Source organism: Colossoma macropomum, unplaced genomic scaffold (genome assembly GCF_904425465.1).
Source record: "Colossoma macropomum unplaced genomic scaffold, Colossoma_macropomum, whole genome shotgun sequence".
Taxonomy (NCBI): domain Eukaryota; kingdom Metazoa; phylum Chordata; class Actinopteri; order Characiformes; family Serrasalmidae; genus Colossoma; species Colossoma macropomum.
Window position 1 is genome coordinate 54,901,637 of NW_023494792.1, and position 17,686 is coordinate 54,919,322.

At 38.1% G+C, this 17,686-nt stretch overlaps 2 protein-coding genes across 2 annotated transcripts; both read left to right on the forward strand.

Annotated features, from left to right (window-relative positions):
- Positions 1-3,989: 3,989 nt before the first annotated feature.
- Positions 3,990-9,362, forward strand: LOC118812530 (deleted in malignant brain tumors 1 protein-like). Its single transcript, XM_036577610.1, has 3 exons — positions 3,990-4,089; positions 8,206-8,517; positions 8,930-9,362. Exons 1-3 carry the CDS (start codon positions 4,032-4,034, stop codon positions 9,250-9,252), a joined length of 693 nt encoding a protein of 230 aa, XP_036433503.1. The 5' UTR covers positions 3,990-4,031; the 3' UTR covers positions 9,253-9,362.
- Positions 9,363-12,075: 2,713 nt separating this feature from the next.
- LOC118811227 (soluble scavenger receptor cysteine-rich domain-containing protein SSC5D-like) lies at positions 12,076-16,828 on the forward strand (the record flags this gene model as incomplete). Its single annotated transcript, XM_036575387.1, is given in 5 exon segments — positions 12,076-12,377; positions 12,439-12,743; positions 15,845-16,147; positions 16,242-16,550; positions 16,818-16,828. Coding segments are annotated over 5 exon segments (1,230 nt in total), but the record flags the coding sequence as incomplete, so codon positions are not given.
- Between the last annotated feature and the right edge of the window lie 858 nt (positions 16,829-17,686).

The following is a 17,686-nucleotide window of genomic DNA, read 5'->3' on the forward strand; positions in this document are numbered from 1 at the left end:
ACTGATTTCCTCACAGACCAGAGAAGAAGAAGAGCAGCTGTTCTGAAGAAGGAAATGCTCTTACATTGTCCCTCTTTTTCTCAGAGACAGAAAGCCTGGAATATAAGAACCAGGAAAGCAGAACCACACCTATAACATTCTGCCACACACCACCTCACACACACCCAACCAGCTCTACCACACACCCCCTCACACACACACCTAACCAGCTCTACCACACACATCCTCACACCTCTAATCAGCTCTATCAAACACGCCCTCACACACATCACACATGCCTAACCAGCTCCACTAAACACATACACACACCTCACACACACAACCTGCAATACCATACACGTCTTCACGTACACCTAACCAGCTCTACCACACACCTCTCACACACCCCTAAGCAACTATAGAACACACACCCTCACACACACCTAGCCAGCTATACCACACACATTCTCACACACACTTAACCAATTCTATAATACACACACTCACACACACCCATATCTAACTAGCTCTACTACACACACTCAGACACACACACACAAACACTTAACCAGCTCTACCAAACACATCCTCACACACACCTACCAACTCAACCACACATACCCAACCTGCAATACCATACACACCTTCATGTACACCTAATGAGCTTAACCACACATACTCTCACACACCCCTAAGCAACTATACAACACACACCCTCACACACACATAGCCAGCTATACCACACACATCCTCACAAACACTTAATACACTCTATAATACATACCCTCACACACCCATACCTAACTAGCTCATCCACACACACCTTCACACCCACCTAACCACCTCTTCCACATACACTCTCATACATCCCCACACACACACACACACATACACACACACAAACACTTAACCAGCTCTACCTGACACACCCTCACACACATACACCTACCACACAACCCTCACACAACCTGAACCTGTTTAACATCACTGAGCTTTAACCAATTTTAGCTCACTGACAGCTGAAGTTGTCATCCTGTTTCTCTTTTGTAAAAGTTCCAGCTAAATGTTTTTTGTTTTGTTTTGTCCTCATGGAATATTCACACACATTAAAAATTTCAAAATATAACATGAAAGGGAGGATTATTTTCACATTCAATATCAGTCTGTGTGTGTGTCTGTGTGTGTGTTTGATATCATGATAAACAATACTTCTGAGCGTTTTTTGAATATCATCAATACTTAAAGAACACTGATGAACTGTATGTTTCCTTACATAGAGAGTGTCATCAGTCCTGTTTAACTTGATTTAATGTAGTGCAATATGTGTAAGGCTGAATAAAAATCAATCGTAAAAAAGATCTATATAAAGAGATTTTTTACACATATCGTATGAAAGATTGTTTGATTTTTTAAAGTTTTTGATGCCAGTTTTTATTATATACAGCACTTCTGATACGTTTTGTCTGTGTTTTCAAATATTGTGCTACTTATCATGCATCTTGATATGATATTTTTGCTATAAAGCCCTCATCTAAAAATAATGATAATGATACGCAGATCTGTTTATCTGCTTGATAAGCATCTGTTTGTTAGTTCTAGCGGTTCTGTAAAAAATGCAAGAACATGACTTCATTGGTTAGGTTTACATAGTTTGCTGTAATACTGTACACAGTACATGTACTGTAACATCAATATTATATTACATGTGCTTCCCAGAACTATGCCTATGTTTTGTATTCATTGAGGAACACAGACCTAATATTGTTGGACTACATTCTGTTGTACTTGTTCTTGTCCTCATCCTGCTCCTTCTCCTCTTCCTCCCACTCTCACTCTCACTGCCTCCATGTTTGCAAAGTTCTCATAAAAGTGGTGAGCTTACCTGAGGGCTATCTGCAGTGTGAAGTCTCAGAACCATTGGTGTTTCATTACTGTGCGAGTGTATTCAGGTGTCTGTGGGTGTTGCAAATGTTTTTTGTTTTTAAATAAAAGTGTTTTCCCAATGATTGCAAGAGCTTCAATTCTTGAACGCAGTGCCTAATGTAAGAAACTGTGTATAGTGTTTTGCATAAGTGTGTTGGAGAACTGCAATCAAAGTGCAAAGCAGGAAATGCTTTTGTACTTTTGGTGCTTTTGTTTAAATCATGGTTACAAAAATTAAGGTTTTGATGTTTTGTCTAAGCATTTAATTTCAGTGTGTAAGCATTCAGCAAAAAATGTATTATCATGTACTTTCTTTCATTTATTACAAAGTAATTACAAATTAGCTTGTTCCTCAGTTCAGATCAGTATCATTACATATTTAAATTTTCTTTGTTTTTAACCATTTTAAGTGTAGTATTCTTGTGTATCTGTATTTTGACTCTAGGCATGTGTTATTAGTTTATCAGTGTGCGTGTGTGTACGCATGTGTGTAAGAGAATGTGTGTTAGACAGAGAGTGTGTGTGTTCGTGAGTTGTTTATCAATGTGCTTATGTGTGTGTGTGTGTGTGTGTGTGTGTGTGTGTGTGTGTGTGTGTGAGTTGTTTGTCAATGTGTTTGTGGGTGTCTGTGTGTTTGAGTAAGTGAATAATTGAATGAGTGACAACAATGAAACTTTCATTTAAGTACTCAGACACAGCCATAGAGTTAGTAGATCAGTCAGTAAGTGAGTAAACAAGTGAGCAAGCAAGTGATAAAGGAGCAAGAGTGCAAATGAGTGAGTGGGTCAGTGAGTGAGCAGATCTGTGAGTGATTGAGCGAGAATTCCAGCATGATGGCTAATTATTGAGTGGATGTGTAAGCAAGTGAGTGACTGAATGAGTAAGTGAGTAAATAAGCAAATGTGTGAATGACTGATTGGGTCAGCAAGTCAGTGAGTTAAAATCATTTCTTGATCATTATTTTCTCAGTGTATTAATATTAAGAGTAAACCAGTTAAATGAGAGTTTAGTGCATATTATGTAATATGCAGTTACAGTAGATGTACATGTAGTGTAGTCTGTTAATTCTGTGTAAACTATGTAATTCCTGTAAAACTTCCATTTGTGAACATACAGAGAAACCACACAGCTGCAGGTGTGTGTGAGTGTGTGTGTGTGTGTGTGTGTGAGAGAGAGAGAGAGAGAGAGAAAGAGAGAGAGAGAGAGAGAGAGAGAGAGAGAGAGAGAGAGAGAGAGAGAGAGAGAGAAAGAGAGAGAAAGAGAGAGGAAGAAGGAAAGAGAGTGTGGGGGATGACACTGTATGTGCATGTGTGTGTGTCTGTGTGTTTATGTGTATGTTTGTGTGTATGTGTGTGTGAGAGAGTAGGTTATCAATGTGTGCCTGTGTGTATGTGTGTGTGTGTGTGAGTAGGTGATTAGAGTGTGAGTGTAAGCAGTGTGTGTGTGTATGTTTGAGAGTAGGTTATCAGTGTACATGTGTGTGTGTCTATCTATGTGGGTGCATGAGTAGTGTGTGTGAGTGTGAGTAGGTTATCAATATGTGTGTGAGTAGGTTATCAGTGTGTGTGTGTGTGTGTGAGAGAGAGAGAGAGAAAGTAGGTTATCTGTGTGTGTGTGTGTGTGTGTGTGTGTGTGTGTGTGTGTGTGTGTGTGCATGTGAGTGTGTGTGTGTGTGTGTGTGTGTGTGTGTGTGTGTGTGTGAGATGGTTATCAGTGTGTGGATCAGCTCTCTGCAGGTGCAGCATTAATGCTGTATTACACTGGAGTGTTTCCTCTCTCTGAAGTCAGTCTCTTGTATGTTAGTGTGTTTCTCACTACACTGCTGCGAGCGTCTCTCCTCACACACACACCTCTAGAGACGGAGGTGGAGTTCTGTTCATCAGCGCTGACGCTCTTTTGATAAATATGGAGAAAGAAAAAAATGCCTCCTCTGATTTGTCACTGAAAATGTTTGATGATTTCCTCTCCTCTTTCTAATAAAGTCATAGTGAGTGTGATTGGTGGCTGTGGGGAGCTCTCTCTCTCTCTCTCTCTCTTTCTCTCTCAGTTTCGTCAGTTTCTCTGGGGGGAGTGGAGGTGAAGTTTGTTCTGCTGCTGAGTTGAACGGACTGTGTGCAGGTCAGCCGCAGATGGACAGCTGTGTGGCTCTCATTCTTCTGTCCTCCACTATCACACTCACCACTGCTGGTAAGTATTCACTGTCACTATTAAAGAATAATTAAGATCAAATTTTAACTCTCATTTGCTCTCTCTCCATTTGTTGAAACTAAAAGACTTGTTACTAGATTAGTTACTGATTTCTTAATGTATTTCTACTTTTTTGTGTCCCCTTAAGTAAAGTGGAAAATATACAAACATTAACAATTAATGTGTATTCTAAATATTTCTATACAATAAACAAACCGAAATCAGCTGTTGCTTTGTGTGTTTATGCCAGCAGCTCTATGTCTAAGATCAAGATTCGTTTGCAGGACAATGTGTTTTTACGTAGTACGGATCTATTTAGTGCAGATTTATGGACAAACTTCAGAACACAGCAACTGCTGAATTGTTTTTGGAAAATAGTAACTTTGTACTATTGGTAAATTTCACTGCACTCAATTTATCACTCAGTCCTATTCCGAAGTATGTCTACTGTATGACACAGAAGTAGGCTCCATTACATGTTTAACCAAAACAATTTTATAGGCTGGCCAAAAGCTACAGACAGGTTGCTATTGGAACTGAGGCTGATGAATTTAAACTACACTGACTTTTTCTAATCATGCGTTGAGATGAATTCAACTGTACTGAAACTCTGAACACTGATGACTGAATGCAGTGTTAATATAGTTTTTGCTATTTATTTTATTCTTTCATTTAGAGCTTGTGTGTGCATTCGTGAACTACTTTTAACTATATGTAGCATTGCTATGATGCTGATGTGGGATTTAATTTAGTAAACCTTGAGTTCTTGAAGTTCTTGATCCAAGTGAGATAACCCAACTGAGAGAGCTGATACCAAACTGTCAGAAAATGATCATTACACTGAGTTAAAGAAATGGCTCAGCGTGGTTCCACATTAACATTACAGCTTATCAATGGAGAGAAGGGGTCTTAATAGTGGAGAAATATTGGTTATAGTTTATGTAGATCTTTTCTTATACAAACAAAACTCACATACAGTTTAGCAATTAAGTTGTTGGTTGGACATTGGTGCGAATATCAATGAATAAATATCAATCAATAAAATTAAATTAAATTAGCTATCACTATCTCTTCCTTCACTCTATTTCTACTTCTTGTCTGTCCTGTCCATTAAATCCGCTCTGTTGTTTCATATGTTTTGATTGGTTGGAGGTGGGATTATTTTTTAGATTTGGATTGAAGATCTGACAGTGGCGTGCCCTGCGCTAGATTATTTACAATTACAGGCTTTTTTGAAATTATGAATGAGCAAATAAACTACAGCAGTAACCACGATAACACAGCTCTGATTGGTCAGACTGCTTATTAATGAATCCAAGAAAAATAAATCTAACTTGCTCATTTTAAAACTTTATGCAGTGTCACAGTCAGTCAGCTTCATGTGATAGACGGTGTTAACGTGCATGTGTACATTTTCAAATCTTGACTTGTTTTATCATATGTAAAAATCAAACTCATGGACTAAAACACATCACACTCTTCACACTTGTGCAAACGTACTGATACATATTCTCCAAAGTGCGGTGAACCAGCACAAATACATCCACATTCAGTGCCACAACAGAGTTCAAGAATCACTGCAGTGATATAAGTTGTTAATTTTTTGTATATTACACTTAATGCAGAAAGCCTGCTGTTTTCATCTGTACTGACTCTCCTCAAGTGGCAGCTGTACAACGTCCCGTGTGTGCTCTCAGCAACCTGATTGGGAAACTATGGAGAGAGTCATATCTCAAGATTTCTTGAGTAATTTTTTCCACAGAGGGCTTACACATACATCCTGACTAACAGCAAAGTGTGTGTAGCCTGATCCTAAACATGAAATCATAGTATAATTAGTGTATTTGTAGTGAAGATCATTGCTTTACTTGGAGGGACACATAAAGTGGTAATTAATGGTTATGGGAAAAGGAGTAATTAATACTGAAAATGTGAAGACAGATCTGAGGATAGTGAGGCAGTTGAAAATGTGGAGGTGAAGAAGAGTGTCCAGAAAAGACCGAGGACTGTGTTAGACACAACATTGCAGTGGACAAAAAAAGGGGTAATAAATCATTAGATGATGATGATTAACAGATAATTAACGGCACTAACACATAAGCACTCTTTCATTCTGATGTTACTTTTTGTATATGAGTAAACACACTCATCCACTTATTAGCCACCACCTAAATAATACCTCCTTTGTGGTGGTCCAGTGGGGGTCCAGGCCATTGAAGAACGGGGTGAAAGGGGGCTAACAAACTGTGCAGTGAAACAGATGGACTACAGTCTGTAATTGTGAAAGTAGCTACATGGAAACTGACCTGATACGTGTGTGTATGTGTGTGTGTGTGTGTGTGTGTGTGTGTGTGTGTGTGTGTTTAGGGTGAATTTCAAGTATTATTATGTGCCAGTTTCATAAAATGTCTAACATGTATTTCCCACACATGCTACAGTTCCTTTCCGCTCACATGTTTATGTATACAGAGCTGTGAAAAAAGTTTCTTGCATTTTTGCTAATTTGCCACATTTAAATGTTTTAGATTATCCAATGAATTTAATATAAGATGAAGACAACAAATGAACACAAAATGCAGCTTTTAAATGATCAGTCCATTTATTGAAGATTTATTCAAAACCTCTATCACCCATGTGAAAAAGTAAAAGCCCCCTCTAAACCTAATAACTGTTTTGCCACCCTTGGCAGTAACAACTGCAATCAAATGTTTGCAATAACTTGCAATGAGTCTTTTACATTGCTGTGGAGGAACTTCGGCCCACTCTTGTTTGCAGATTTTTTTTAATTTGACTACATTGGAGGGTGTTCAAATATGAACTGTCTGTTTAAGGTCTTGCCACAGCAACTCAAAGGGATTCAAGTCAGGACTTTGACACGGCCCCTCCAAAGCCTTAATTTTGTTTCTTTTGAGCCATTCAGAGGTGGACTTTCTTATGTTCTGCGGCATAACCCAACTGTGCTTGAGCTTTAGGTTACGAACTGACGGGTGGACATTCTCCTTCAGGATTTTCTGATAGAGCAGAATTCATGGTTCCATCAGTTATGACAAGTCATCCAGATCCTGCAAAAGCAAAGCAGCACCAGACCATCACACTACCACCACCATGTTTGACTGTTGGTATGATGTTCTTATGGTGGAATATGGTTTTAGCTTTACATCAGATGTAACGGGACCCATGTCTTCCAACATGTTTGACGTTTGACTCAGTCCATAGAATATTATCCCAAAAGTTTTGGGGGTCATCTAGATGTTTTTTGGCAAAAATGAGACGAGCCTTTGTGTTTATTTGGTCAGCAGTGGTTTGCACATTGCAACTCTGCAATGGATACCTTTCTGCCGAGTGTCTTTCTTATTGTGGAATCCTGTACACTGACCTTAACTGAGGCAAGTGAGGTCTGCAGTTCTTTAGATGTTTTTTCTGGGTTCTTTTGTGACCTCCTGGATGAGTCGCTGATGTACTCTTGGTGAAATTTTGGTAGGTTGGCCACTCATGGGAAGGTTCACCACTGTTCCAAGTTTTCTCCATTTGTGGATAATGGCTCTCACTGTGGTTCACTGGGGTCTGAGAGCCTTAGCAATGGCTTTGTAACCCTTTCCAGATTGGTAGATTTTGATGACTTTGTTTCTGTATTTGAATCTCTTTAGAATGTGGCATCATGTGCTGCTTTGTAAGACCTTCTAGTCTGCGTGTCATTGCCAGACAGGTTTTATTTAAGTGATGTTTATATTCAAGAGATCTGACAGTAATATGCCTGGGTGTGGCTAGTGAAATTGAACCCAGTAGTCAATTGAATTAGGTTAACTGGGCGATTTAGTAGCTAAAGGGGCAACTACATTTTTACATAGGGTAAGACTGAACAGCATTTTTCCTTCAATAAATGAACAGTTGTGATTACTTGGGTCATAGACTATCTATCTATCTATCTATCTATCTATCTATCTATCTACAGTGCTGTTAAAAAGTATTATTGTTACACATGTTTCATCAAAGATCAAAAGCAACTTTATTTTTCCTTGTGCTTACATATGTTTAGATGGACTAGATTGTGTAAAGAATTGCAAGGTCACCAGATATACACTAATTTCTCTCTCTCACTCTCATTCTGTTGTACAGTCAGTGTCAGGTTGGTGGATGGTGGCAGTCGCTGTGCTGGGAGAGTGGAGGTTCTTCATAGAGGACAGTGGGGAACAGTGTGTGATAATGACTGGGATATGAGTGATGCTGCAGTGGTGTGTAGAGAGCTGGGCTGTGGAGATGCTGTAGATGCACTGAGTAGAGCTCACTTTGGACCAGGATCAGGACTAATCTGGATGGATGAAGTGGACTGTAGTGAGTCAGAGTATACATTTAAGAACTGTATATCGTCAGATTGGGGTGAGCATAACTGCAATCATTCTGAAGATGCTGGAGTCATCTGCTCAGGAAGTCCTCTACTTGATGCCATTGGTAGTAACTCCTCCATTACTTATGAATTAAACAGCTTTTACTAGCTTTAACAGATGTTTTACAGCTTTAACTCTGCTTGTTTTATTATACTTGTTTTAATCCTGAATATCTTTGTGAATTTTGAAACCGCAAAATTCAATGGGCTGTAGATGCACCAAAATCATGTTAAAATGAACTCTTTAAGTGTTAAAACTGCCAGTTTTACAGTGTGTCATCTTTGCTACCACATTAAATTCTTACTGATGTATAACATATGATGCCTTATTGGATGTCTGATGTGATACATGTGATGCCTAATACATTAACCTTGGTGATTTTCATCTGTATGTATGTATATATTCCCCCTCCCCCTCCCCCCTGCCACCCTTTCAACTCAATGCCTGTTGTACAGACAGTGTGAGGTTGGTGAATGGTAGCAGTCGCTGTGCTGGGAGAGTGGAGGTTCTTCATAGAGGACAGTGGGGAACAGTGTGTGGTGATTACTGGGATATGAGTGATGCTGCAGTGGTGTGTAGAGAGCTGCGCTGTGGAGAGGCTGTAGATGCACTGAATAGAGCTCACTTTGGACCAGGATCAGGACCAATCTGGATGGATAATGTGGACTGTAGTGGATCAGAGTCTACACTGAAGAACAGTAGATCACCTGGAGGGGAGAAACATGACTGTGATCATTCTAAAGATGTGGGAGTGATTTGCTCAGGTAAGTTCTGCTGAAAAATTAAACATGTTCACTACTCAAATGTCACTAAATTTTCTTTTCTTTAAAATATGTATAGCTTAAGAAAGTATGTTAATATGCTAATGTGTTAATGAATGTTAATGTAAAATATAAATACGTTAAAATTCATTACTGCATGATAAATGACATGAGAAACTACAATACTGTACGATCCCTACTTTTATTTTAGGAGTCAGGCTGGTTGGTGGTTCTCACTGCTCTGGGAGAGTGGAGGTGCTTCATGGAGAGACCTGGTCCACAGTGTGTGATGCTGACTTTGACCAGCAGGATGCAGAGGTTGTGTGTCAAGAGCTGGGCTGTGGGCTTCCTGTGGAGGTGCTGGGAGCAGCTGCTTTTGGCAGAGGGGAGGGTCAGGTGTGGTCAGAGGAGCTTCAGTGTAGAGGCAACGAATCTCAGATTTCCTTCTGTCCAACATCATCTTCACTCAAACACAACTGCTCCCATGACAGTGATGTGGGACTGGAGTGTGCAGGTAAGAGCTGCAACTTTTCCTGTTAGTCTTAGACTCTATGTGCTGTGTTGAACTGTGATGAAATTAAAATAATATTCTGTCAATTGTTTCCTCTCTCTCTCTCTCTCTCTCTCTCTCTCTTGCTGTTGTACAGACAGTGTGAGGTTGGTAGATGGTGGCAGTCGCTGTGCTGGGAGAGTGGAGGTTCTTCATAGAGGACAGTGGGGAACAGTGTGTGATGATTACTGGGATATGAGAGATGCTGCAGTGGTGTGTAGAGAGCTGCGCTGTGGAGATGCTGTAGATGCACTGAGAGGTGCTCAATTTGGACCAGGATCAGGACCAATCTGGATGGATGATGTGCACTGCAGTGGATCAGAGTCTACCCTGAAACAATGTAGATCACCAGGATGGGGTAAACATAACTGTGATCACAAACGACATGCTGGAGTCATCTGCTCTGGTAAGCTACAGGCAATTATTACATTCATGGAAGAAAGTCTGTGATAATATATTTACTCTTCATAATATCATCACCACACCAGATAAAAGTAATGGAAATTCTGAGTGTAATTATCTTTAGATCTTATTTACCTTTGATTCTCAAAGCGGGATGTGAAAAAGCAATAGGCTAATATTCTCTATAGTACAATGTAAACACATCAGTACCCAAATGAATGGAAAGCAAGCAGGCAATATAAGCTTTCCCCAGCTGTGAAAAAAAAAAAAAGTTTTCACATAATTCCTGAGCTTATATCAGTAATGTCTGGCAGGGGTGTTGGCTAGGCCTGTAAAGATGTATGGCTAAGCATAGTTTATAGTAGAATTGTTTTGGGATATAGTCCCCCAGATATTTTTTTTTTCAATTAACCTGTAAAATGTGCAGGTGCTACTTCTTTTATTTAAGGATTTACACATCAACAAAATGTGCAGCGACTCAGCTTTCACTGGGTCTCAAGCAACTATTTCCCCACATCAACCATCTCTACTAAAAATGTCCTCTCTAAGATTCTACTACCAGAGGAACATTTTATCTACAGTTTGTATGTATTTTAGAAGCAGAGCAGTCTTCAGTAAAATTCCTCTTACCTAAAAACAAGTAAGAAACAATATAAGAGATCTTGCTAAAACAAAGTATTCCATCTGGGTAATTTTGTGTTCTCATAAACATCGTTGGAGGTCTGCAGCCCAACAGAATATTGGGTAAACATTTTAGATGAGCTCAGGTTGGACAGGGTTTCAAATGAGTTTGTTTTTAATCAATGCTGTAAAAACTAATTTGGAGTTTTAACTTACAGCATGTAATCTGGCCACCTTAAAGTTTAAATATTGTTCTTCTGTAAAGAGTTGACAGCATAAAACACACATTGTTCTGTTAACTAACTGTTAAATGTTAAGTGAACTTGTAATGTTAAAACAGCCAGTTTGCTCGCATTGTTAACTTAATATGATTACTGTTTTACAAAGGAGTACATTTGCCTTTTTTACAGAGGTTTCAAGGGTGCATTCTCTCTCTCTCTCTCTCTCTCTCTCTCTCTCTCTCTTTCTCACACACACACATCCTCTCTCTCTCTCTACCACACTGCACTTTTGAATATCTTTCTTTCTCCTTCTTTCCCTCACTCTCTCTCTCTCACTGTCTCATGCTAAATATTTTGTATTTTGGAAAGTAATAGAATAATAATAGAAATAATAGTAATAGAATACAGTAATAGAATAATAATAGAATTGTATTCTATTACTTTGGAAAGTAATAGAATACAATCTGGTGTGAAGTGGCAATAAAATAAATTCAATTAAACTTAAATACACAGACTTAAATTCCTTGTTTTCTAAAAAGTTAATATAATTATTGCAACAATTCAGTTAGAACACAGGTTTGGTTGCTCACAGGGCACATCTGATTTTATTTTTTAAGTAAAAGAATCATGTAGCCAAACTAGGTATTAGATAGGAACTGTTTACACTGGGATTTCTTAAGGACACATTAGGAAATGGTTATTAAAACACACAGACAGACATGAAATTACAATATATTGTTTATTTGTTAATATGTACTTATTCCATGGTTAGTGCTCTTCAAAGTAAATGCTTACTGATAAATGGTTTTACATATCATCTTCTCAAATGTGTTTAGTCTTTAGTTTAAGAATCTATATTTTAATAAAAAATAATATCATAATAGAAAAAATAACCAATACTACATAAAATAATAGTAATTTTAACATTATGTATTCTTTTAGAAGTCAAGCTGGTTCATAAATGACATGAGAAACAAAAGTACTGTACAATCCCCACTTTTATTTTAGGAGTCAGGCTGGTTGGTGGTTCTCACTGCTCTGGGAGAGTGGAGGTGCTTCATGGAGAAACCTGGTCCACAGTGTGTGATGCTGACTTTGACCAGCAGGATGCAGAGGTTGTGTGTCGAGAGCTGGGCTGTGGGCTTCCTGTGGAGATGCTGAGAGCAGCTGCTTTTGGCAGAGGGGAGGGTCAGGTGTGGTCAGAGGAGCTTCAGTGTAGAGGCAACGAATCTCAGATTTACTTCTGTCCAACATCACCTTCACTCAAACACAACTGCTCCCATGACAGTGATGTGGGACTGGTGTGTGCTGGTAAGAAATATAGAGTTTCCTGTTATTCTTAAATTATGTGAGCTGTGATGGACCATGTTTTAAAATACTCTGTCATCCCCCCTCTAACATACAGACAGTATCAGGTTGGTAGATGGTGGCAGTCGCTGTGCTGGGAGAGTGGAGGTTCTTCACAGAGGACAGTGGGGAACAGTGTGTGGTGATTACTGGGATATGAGTGATGCTGCAGTGGTGTGTAGAGAGCTGCGCTGTGGAGAGGCTGTAGCTGCACTGAGTGATGCTCACTTTGGACCAGGATCAGGACCGATCTGGTTGGATAATGTGGACTGTAGTGGATCAGAGTCTAAACTCAAGAACTGTAGATCACCAGAATGGGGTAAAAATAACTGCGGTCATGATGAAGATGCTGGAGTCATCTGCTCAGGTAAGCTGCAGTCAGTCATCACTGTGAACTGTATCATTGTCTTCACAGCGTATTCATTTTATAAAAGAATATAAATGAAAATTATAAATTTTGTAAATATGTTTTGAAAATAAATGAATATTGTAAATAAAATAATAGGCCTATATTATGCATCAGTGTTTCTCAATATTGGTAAAGGACACAATTTTTACAAAATGTAAAACATTGGGTAACAAGTAACCACACAACTTAATACAAAATTAATAAAACACAACATGACCAAAAGTATGTGGCCACCAGAACATCATATTTATATGTGCTTGCTGAATATATGATTCCAAAATCCTAATTATTATACTAGCCATAAAATTATAATTTAAACTGTGGAAAATAATCATTAAATAAATAATATGTAATAAATTGTTTGTATATGTTTATATAATGTTGGCATGCCCATTAAACTACTTAAGAATTTCTATACTTTTAATGCATATTAGAGGTTTTTTTGAAAATAATTGAATATGAAATGAATAACTTTGCAAATTAGAAACACCTGCATGGCCTCTTGTTTTCCAAATGCTGCCTAGCTCCTATTACCCTGCAAACTGCAAAACAACAAAATGAAAGAAAAAAAAATAGCGCAGAGGAATAAAGTTCTGTGTATTTGAATGGAATGAGCAGATGAAATCTAGTAGAGATGTTGATGTTAATGTGAACAACAATAACAAAACAACAACAACAACAGCAATAATAATAATAATAATAATAATAACAATAATAATAATAATAATAATAATTATTGTTATTTTTATTATTATTATTATTATTAGTAGTAGTAGTAGTAGTAGTAGTATTACTATAATTATTATTATATCCTGAAACAGACATCCAAATCTAACCTTCTTTCTTTTTTTTTATAGCCAATATGAAATTTAAGCTTACAGTCAGTACAACCCTGTTTCCAAAAAAGTTGGGACACTGTGCAAAACGTAAACAAAACAGAATGCATTGATGTGCAAATGAATTAAACTGTATATTTAACTGAAAATTTTACAAAGACAGCATATCAAAGGTTGAATCTGTGAAAAAACAAATATTGTTTTTGAATAATTTATACTAATTTTACATTTGATGTCAGCAACATATTTAAAAAAAAAACGTAAATGTGGCATCAAAAGACTGGTAAAATATAATGCTAAAAACATCTAGTGCAGGTCAAGAATAACATTTTTCAATGTAAAATAGCAAAGCACTTGGCAATTTCATCATCTACAGCAGGGCAACACTAGAGGTTTATGAATAAGGGTGCTAAGCCTGAACTATGGGGGTCTGGGGGCATGTTCCCCCAGGATAACTTTTTAATGGCCCCAAAATATCTGTTCCTCATTAACGTTTAGAGTATCAACGGGCAGATAATGTATCAAAAATGGTTACTTGGTCAAACTGGCACACAGTAGATCTGTCTTTTTGTAGTTTGTATTAATCACAGAGCTGGTTTAACAAACACTATACCCACCCACTTACAACAGACTCAGATCAAGCAAAACTACTGAAATCAAGCAATGCTATCTCTGCTCTCTTAAATAAGCTGCAAGGTCCTAAATATACTATTCAAATACACAGATTATACATCTGTTCAGCCTCAGTTGGTACAATCAGAAAACTGTGATTTTGCTCTGTAGGTATGTTTAATAAGCTAGGTAACAGAATTTCATGGTCATGGTGACAAATATTTTCTCTGTTAAGATTAATTAAACATGGAATTAATTTTAACTAAAAGTTTAACCAACTCTCTCAACATTTTCCACTTGATCACTAACCTCCATCAGACCTGCTCCTTCAGTCATGTCAGTCTCCTACAGTTTATTTCTCTCCCTTTCTTCCTTTGTTTGCTAATAAATTATTTTAATTGATCTCAGATTTACAAGAACTCAAGAAAATATTGAGAGATCATTTTTTAACCTTTCTTTGTTTCTTTGTTTCTTTCTTTCTTTCTTTCTTTCTTTCTTTCTTTCTTTCTTTCTCTCTCTCTCTCTCTCTCTCTCTCTCTCTCTCTCTCTCTCTCTCTCACACACACACACACAGACTCTCTCTCTCTACCATGTCGCATATTTTGCATATCTTTCTTTCTCCTTCTTTCCCTCACTCTCTCTCTCTCACTGTCTCACGCTCAACATTTTGTATTTTGGAAAGTAATAGAATACAGTCATCATGGTGGTCTATTCATTGTTATATGTATTGCCTGCTAAAAGGCTGAGAACACTTTGGGGCAGATTTACTGTTTGCTCTGTCACAGGTTCTATTTTGACATCAAAAAGCAATTGTTGTGATAGATGCAACAACCCTTTAGCACCAAAATAAGACCAGAATAAGACCAGTGGGGGGTCACTGCTTGTTTCCACTTTTGTCTCATGTTATATAGTTAAAGATTATTACATTTCTTCTACCTGGAGGAAACTGATTTTCATACAAAAAGCTTTAAGCCAAATAGTGGTTAAGTTGTGCCAGTCATATCACGTTAGTTAATCTTAGTACATAACCCATTAAACTGGCCAGCCTCACTGGTGTGAAGTGTCAATGAAATAAATTCAATTAAACTTAAATACACAGACCTAAATTCCTTGTTTTGTAAAAAGTTAATATAATTATTGCAACAATTCAGTTAGAACACAGGTTTGGTTGCTCACAGGGCACATCTGGTTTTATTTTTTAAGTAAAAGAATTGTGTAGCCAAACTAGGTATTAGATAGGAACTGTCAACACTGGGATTCCTTAAGGACACATTAGGAAATGGTTATTAAAATACACAGACAGACATGAAATTACGATTTATTGTTTATTTGTTAACATGCACTTATTCCGCTCTTAGTGCTTTTTAAACAAGTAAATGCTTACTGATAAATGGTTTTACATATCATCTTCTCAAATGTGTTTAAGCTAATCAATAAAGTATCTATCTATCTATCTATCTATCTATCTATCTATCTATCTATCTGTCTGTCTGTCTGTCTGTCTGTCTGTCTGTCTGTCTAGCTAGCTAGCTATAAAAATAATATCATAATAGAAAATGTATCCAATACTACATAAAATAATAGTAATTTTAACATTATGTATTCTTTTAGAAGTCAAGCTGGTTGGTGGTTCTCACTGCTCTGGGAGAGTGGAGGTGCTTCATGGAGAGACCTGGTCCACAGTGTGTGATGCTGACTTTGACCAGCAGGATGCAGAGGTTGTGTGTCGAGAGCTGGGCTGTGGGCTTCCTGTGGAGGTGCTGGGAGCAGCTGCTTTTGGCAGAGGGGAGGGTCAGGTGTGGTCAGAGGAGCTTCAGTGCAGAGGCAACGAATCTCAGATTTACTTCTGTCCAACATCATCTTCACTCAGACAGAACTGCTCCCATGACAGTGATGTGGGACTGGTGTGTGCTGGTAAGAAATATAGAGTTTTCTGTTATTCTTAGATTATGTGAGCTGTGATGGGCCATGTTTTAAAATACTCTGTCATCCCCCCTCTAATGTACAGACAGTGTGAGGTTGGTGAATGGTAGCAGTCGCTGTGCTGGGAGAGTGGAGGTTCTTCATAGAGGACAGTGGGGAACAGTGTGTGATGATAACTGGGATATGAGAGATGCTGCAGTGGTGTGTAGAGAGCTGGGCTGTGGAGAGGCTGTAGCTGCACTGAGTAATGCTCACTTTGGACCAGGATCAGGACCGATCTGGGTGGATAATTTGGAATGTAGTGGATCAACATCTAAACTCAAGAACTGTAGATCACCAGGATGGGGTAAAAATAACTGCGGTCATGATGAAGATGCTGGAGTCATCTGCTCAGGTAAGCTGCAGTCAGTCATCACTGTGAACTGTATCATTGTCTTCACAGCGTATTCATTTTATAAAAGAATATAAATGAATATTATAAATTTGTAAATAAAATAATAGGCCTATATTATGCATCAGTGTTTCTCAATATTGGTAAATGACACAATTTTTACAAAATGTAAAACATTGGGTAACAAAGAAGATTAGATTCTTTATGTCTGCTACTCTAACACCACTGATTTGCTCAGATATGGGTTTTTCTTTTCTTAACTTCTGTCAGTGGCTAGTTGAAATTGAAAACCTTTTAGTAGTTAGCCACAATTGAATCTAAGCTAGCACTAGCACCAACTGCTAACTAGGGCAGTATCGTGGAGCAAGAGTAGCTTGTAACAGGTCCACACATCACAGCCTCGTTTCATTTTAGTCTCTGTTCTCTAAACTCTAAACTTATTCCACTGTTGGTGCTTTTTAAACAAGTAAATCCTTACTGATAAATGGTTTTACATATTATCTTCTCAAATCTGTTCAGGCTTTAATTCAAGAATATATATTTTAATAAAATATAATATCATAATAGAAAAATTAACCAATACTACATAAAATAATAGTAATTTTAACATTATGTATTCTTTTAGAAGTCAAGCTGGTTCATAAATTGTAACTACAGTACTGTACAATCCCCACTTTTATTTTAGGAGTCAGGCTGGTTGGTGGTTCTCACTGCTCTGGGAGAGTGGAGGTGCTTCATGGAGAGACCTGGTCCACAGTGTGTGATGCTGACTTTGACCAGCAGGATGCAGAGGTTGTGTGTCGAGAGCTGGGCTGTGGGCTTCCTGTGGAGATGCTGAGAGCAGCTGCTTTTGGCAGAGGGGAGGGTCAGGTGTGGTCAGAGGAGCTTCAGTGTAGAGGCAACGAATCTCAGATTCACTTTTGTCCAACATCACCTTCACTCAAACAAAATTGCTCCCATGACAGTGATGTGGGACTGGAGTGTGCTGGTAAGAAATATAGAGTTTCCTGTTATTCTTAGATTATGTGAGCTGTGATGGGCTGTTTTTTAAAATACTCATCCCCCCTCTAACATACAGACAGTGTGAGGTTGGTACATGGTGGCAGTCGCTGTGCTGGGAGAGTGGAGGTTCTTCATAG

What these genes read in the sequence shown, in the direction of transcription:
- LOC118812530 (XM_036577610.1), top strand. Translation starts at nt 4,032, where the DNA reads ATGGACAGCTGTGTGGCTCTCATTCTTCTGTCCTCCACTATCACACTC. An exon ending in TATCACACTCACCACTGCTG is followed by an intron (nt 4,090 to 8,205) that starts GTAAGTATTCAC and finishes TCTGTTGTACAG; the next exon opens with TCAGTGTCAGGTTGGTGGAT. An exon ending in TGGAGTCATCTGCTCAGGAA is followed by an intron (nt 8,518 to 8,929) that starts GTCCTCTACTTG and finishes CCTGTTGTACAG; the next exon opens with ACAGTGTGAGGTTGGTGAAT.